Below are 5,202 nucleotides of genomic sequence, written 5' to 3'. Positions count from 1 at the left end.
CACACACACACACACACACACACACACACACACACACACACACACACGCACCTCCATGCACTGAAAAGCTTTGGCAGGTATTGAGCATAGTCCAGACGGTTTTTTACAGCTGATTCAGCCCTTTATATACAGGTGATCTTAATAGGTTTGTAGAAAGTTGATAACTTCCCAGTATACACTGGGTAATTTGTTCATATACAGAATTGCAAGGTACCACATGATTGAGACTTGGGTGTACAGTTGTGCCTGTGCATCTATATAACTTTTATCTTTTTAAACTTATTCAATTGGCTGTTAGTAACCCATTATGGTTCTGCCTCAAACATGGCTATGTCCACAAAAAAGATTTTCCGAAACTGCAGCTCTGCTGCTGGGGTTACTAGTATATACCTGTCACCAGCTATTTTACCACTTGTCATCTAGCTGTAAATTGTGTGATCTAATCTAAGAAGTGTATAATAGTGGGTGCACCAGTGGGACTTTTCCACCACTAGAGCAACAGTGGGAGAATTTCAGAAAATCCTAAATATAGACACGGACTTAGTTATTGAATCATAAATCATTGAATGAAATCTTAAACCTTCACTCACCTGAGCCAAAAGAGGCCCTATTCTCTGTCACATGGCACTTTGTGTAGTCCTTTATACCAATGCAAAGTAGGCCTAAAATGCTAGCCAACAGATTTGATAATGTTCTATTCCCACTTTACACTGACATTAATAAATGTACAAGGTGCAGGGCAGAGATGAGCCAGAAATTTTATTCATAAGTGTCAAGCATCCTATTTCCTAAATCTCGTCAATCTATAAACAATAAAGCACATGCTATTATAGGATAGAGTACCTGAAAGTTTACCAGTAAAGCTGTATGGAGTTTCTATTTCAAATCTGAAAAAAATGAAGGACATTTAAAATAGTTTTATTTGTTATAACCTTTATCCAAATGTTGTGAGTGAGGAAAGGGGAAAGAATCCTTATATTTTGGTGTTTCAAGTAAAGCTGGTTGGAAAATGGGTGGTTGTTTTGTTTTGTTTTTTGTTTTTTTTCCCACATAAAATTTAGACTTTTCTGCCAAAAAAAAAAAAAAAAAAATCAGGAACCAAAACTTTTAGCTAAAACCCAAAAATTTTGATTCAGATATGCTGACCTTGTGTCTCCCAGTCTTTTAGTTTAGACTTCAAATCCCTTGATGCAGCATGGTTCCCTCCACTTCCTGAGCCACCACAGTGCCTCATAGAAGTCCTATGGCGGTGGTGAATCATTGGAATTATATTCCAGCTCGAGAGTCGGGTCTGTAGAGGGGCAAGAAGCACCCAAACTACAACTCCCCTGAGTTACTATGGCAGCAATTCAGAATAAAATTTTTCACTTTTTTTGCTGTAATGTTTGTTTTCTAGTTTTCCTTTTTTTGACACAAAGTCAAAAATTTCCACTGAAGTTTTGATGGAAAATGTTTGACCAGCCCGAGTTTTGAGACAATTATTAATCAAGACTAAGGTTTAAAAAAAATTGGTGCCTGAAATACATAATTAGGTTTCTAAAGAAGTCCCTGGATTTTTCAAAAGAGCTGAGATTAAACATGGATTTAGGCATCTCTTTTGGAAAATCTTGGTTTAAGTTTATATAACGATGAGCTCAGCTCACACAACTTTGTTCTGATTTTCAACTCTTTTGCATTTCCATACATGAAGCTCAGGCTTTTTAACACTCAACTACATTTACGTAAAATAAAACTTAATGTTGCATTATGAACAGTGCAGTCAGGTTTTGCAATCTGTTGCTGTCCTCTTGGAATGTATGGTTCTTCTGACTAAGGAAGCAGTCTGCTGTAGATGGGAGTAATTTCCTTCCTAATACCGTTGGTTCACAGGTATGTCTGAATATATTCCCTTCTGTGAAGATGTCTGGCCAGACTACCAAAGATTTGTTTTAAATGAACAGACTTTTTTCTGTTCAGAACTGAAATGGTTTCTTTTGGTTGTCCTGAAGACATGATAAATATTATTGTACTTGGTGAGAGGGGCAAATAGTGTAGATATACTTGTATAGTAATCTGGCTTGGTGTATGGATTCTCTGGGAGAATTTCAAAAGCAGTATAGTCCCATTGATGAGACTTGCACTCCCAAATCCTCTAAGCATTTTTGAAAATCTCTGTGCCTTTTTATGTGTATTTGTACAGTGCCTAGAATGTTTTGTGCTGCCAGAAATAAATGTTATAATGATTTATAATACTGTATATATTGAGCATACTAAGTATACAAACATTTTTGGATTGCAAACAAAAAGTTACTTATCTGTTTGTTGCATTTAAGATTCTTACTTTAAATTCACAGATAATTACTGTATGCATCACTTATGTCACATGATAGTGTAAATAATTATAGTACATGAATATATACACCCTCTTGAGTAGGACCTTGCATCCTAGTTAAAAAAGGTGAACTCAACAAATGATTTTATTATGCTCATTGTTTCAACCTATGAAACAGAATGAGTGAAAGTGTAAGAAGAAGGTGCGAACACAAAGACATAATAATACTTTTTGACAAAATAAATGAAAGTTTGAAGCTATACATTCTGCAGGGAACAACATTCACCTAGTGCAATAAATCAGCACAACAGCCCTCTCCCACAAATAATAGAAGGATTGCACATATAAAAGATAAACAAAACTGTGTAATAGAAATACAGGCAAGCTGTGCAGTATAACATATGTATTGCGCACATTATGTATGTACATAGCCAGGAATCACCTTTAAAAATAATGAGGCAAAATAGAAATATGTGTATTTAGACATAGCTTAAAAAACATAACCTTAAACTGTAAATAGACAATTCTAAACCAGTATGAGGATTTTGATTTCTTTAGCTCAATGGAAGTTGCACCTTAAAGAAGAATTTGGTGCCTGATATTTTTCAGCTAGAAATATCCTAAGGGTAGAGCACGATAATACAAACAGGATTGCATTATAACCTTTCCACAGAATATTTAAACCAAATTGTAAAACAGGGATCTCACACTCTGTTAAACTCCACAGGCAAAATTCTGGTCCCACTATAGTCAAAGATAAACATCCCACTAATTTCAGTGGGGCCAGGAGATCACCTTCTCTGCTGGTTAAAAACATCTACATTTTAGAGAAATTTCTGTAGACCCTATGTAGTTTCTATTCCCTTATTTTCCATAAGGGGGGTACACAGTCACATTATTAGAAATCTTGTTTGCATTTTGCAAATGAGCAGTGACTAAAACACTGAAACATCTTGCTTTTTACCCCTTCAGGCCCTAGTTCTGCACTAAATTGCACATGGGCAGACTTCTGCATTGAAATCAGTGGGACTTGGTGCAGATGAAGGAGTCTTCCCACATGGGAATCACTTCAGTATGAGGGCTGTATTAAATACCCATATTTAAAAAAAAAAAAAAAAAAGACTGTATTGTACAGTAAAGATCCAGAACACTGTTATAACCATGTTGTACATTGCAGTGCTTAGAGACATCATTGTAGAATACTGTCGCTTTTAAAAACAAACCAGTCAGACCTTCCACCATCTCAAAATAGATATCAATTTACAGTAAAAATATTTCTAGGTAAATATAGAGCAGTGTGTCTACCCTGAAAGTTTCATTCTGAAATAAGGGACATTTTTCAAACATTTTGGCCTCCCTCTCAATGCTGAGCTAATCCTTCACAGTACCCTTCATTTACAATGTATTGATCCCTTAGCTATTGTTGTTCTTTTAAACAAGTACTTTATTATCCTTATTCAGTCTTATCCCCTATGCCCAGAAAAAATTGGTTTGCTCCATTTCTTCCCAGCAATCAATCTGTATTTTATATCACAATAGAATCATTTTCAGCCCATTTGTAATATTTGCCGTATGAAACACAGCCCCCAAATAAACCCAAAACCTGTTCCAAAAAACTATTAAAAAGAAATTAAACATTTGCTTTTATATGGATGCTAAATATTTTTAAAGCAAATTGAAACTTTAAAACACCTAAAAAGATAAAGGTGTAATTTTTTTTCTCCTGTGATAAAACTTCATAATACGTTGTCCGTGTTGCAGTATTAGCCATGATTGAGTTCATAGATTTAACTATAGTCCATGAATTTAAGGATGGCTACTGTAGTTAAGGTATGAAATACAAATAAAGTTTCCTCTGACCTACTTGTAGTTCAGTATGAACATTGAAGTCCGTTCACAAAGACTGACTTGCTGAGCTAAAAGACCAAGAAGCAACTAGACATACTGACTTTTGGAATATGAGCTTTCAGTTTTCCTTTGCATATGATGAGTTTTGTAAGATGTATGATGTGAAGGCGCTGAGAACCTGTAGTTTCTGGTTTTCTCATTACAACGGCAGAAGCAACAGAATATTGCTCCCCCGGCGATGAGACAGAATGCGGATACCCAGCCTATGTAGAGGGCCTCCCCAAGTTCTCGTTTTTGTGCTACATTGACAACTGGATTGTAGAAGTCTCTGATGATGGTATTGGCAACCCAACACACTGGGATGAACACAACAATACCAGATAGGATGAAGAGAACTCCAGCTGCCAGCAGAATGTGACCCTTGATTCGCTCGTTGTTCCCAGTGCACTGAGTGCACTTCATGCCCATAATGGCTATCATAAAAGCAAGAAATGAGAGTGCTGAAGCAGAGCACATCAGTCCTCTGGATGCCTGTAGATCAGGTGAGAGTGCCAAGAGGGAGTCGTAGACTTTGCACTGCATCCTGATGTTGGCTTGTCTGATGCAGTGCATCCATAGTCCTTCCCAAATGGTCTCAAATACTATAATGTTGTTTTCAATGAAGGCAGTTACTCTCCATTGAGGCATGCCAGTGACTGCAAAAGTCCCAGCTAAGCCAATGCCTCCAACTACCAATCCAACGATTTGCAGTACACCACTGGCCATATTTCCGTCTGAGACAAGGCAGGACAACAAGTTCCTAAAGCAGTTTTGTTTGAAGACGAAAAAATAAGCAGCTGAAGAGATGCTCCTCCAAAATAGATCTTGTTTCTGCCAAGAACCTTTTAAATAGGCAGTCTCTGCTACTTCAAACCAGCTTAAATCTGGTGTATGCTGGCTAGTACTTAGCTGCATTTCATTGTCTTTAAAATTCCACTGACTCAAACAGGTAAACTGACCAATCAAGTGTAACAACTTTCAAAGCCAATAAAGGCTAGACAGGA

The 5,202-nt window shown here is 36.8% G+C and overlaps 1 protein-coding gene across 1 annotated transcript; it reads right to left on the bottom strand.

Moving 5' to 3' along the window:
• Positions 1-4,246: 4,246 nt before the first annotated feature.
• On the bottom strand, positions 4,247-4,924 carry LOC112105899 (claudin-8-like). The gene has a single exon (XM_024198898.1). The coding sequence runs from the start codon at positions 4,922-4,924 to the stop codon at positions 4,247-4,249; it is 678 nt and encodes a 225-aa protein (XP_024054666.1).
• Between the last annotated feature and the right edge of the window lie 278 nt (positions 4,925-5,202).

The sequence above is a fragment of the Terrapene carolina genome, unplaced genomic scaffold, assembly GCF_002925995.2.
Source record: "Terrapene carolina triunguis isolate 2854851 unplaced genomic scaffold, T_m_triunguis-2.0 Scaffold30, whole genome shotgun sequence".
NCBI lineage: Eukaryota > Metazoa > Chordata > Testudines > Emydidae > Terrapene > Terrapene triunguis.
This window is presented reverse-complemented; position numbering and strand designations above follow the sequence as displayed.

Excerpts from the sequence above, each read along its gene's own strand:
- LOC112105899 (XM_024198898.1), bottom strand. The coding sequence starts at position 4,924 with ATGGCCAGTGGTGTACTGCAAATCGTTGGATTGGTAGTTGGAGGCATT.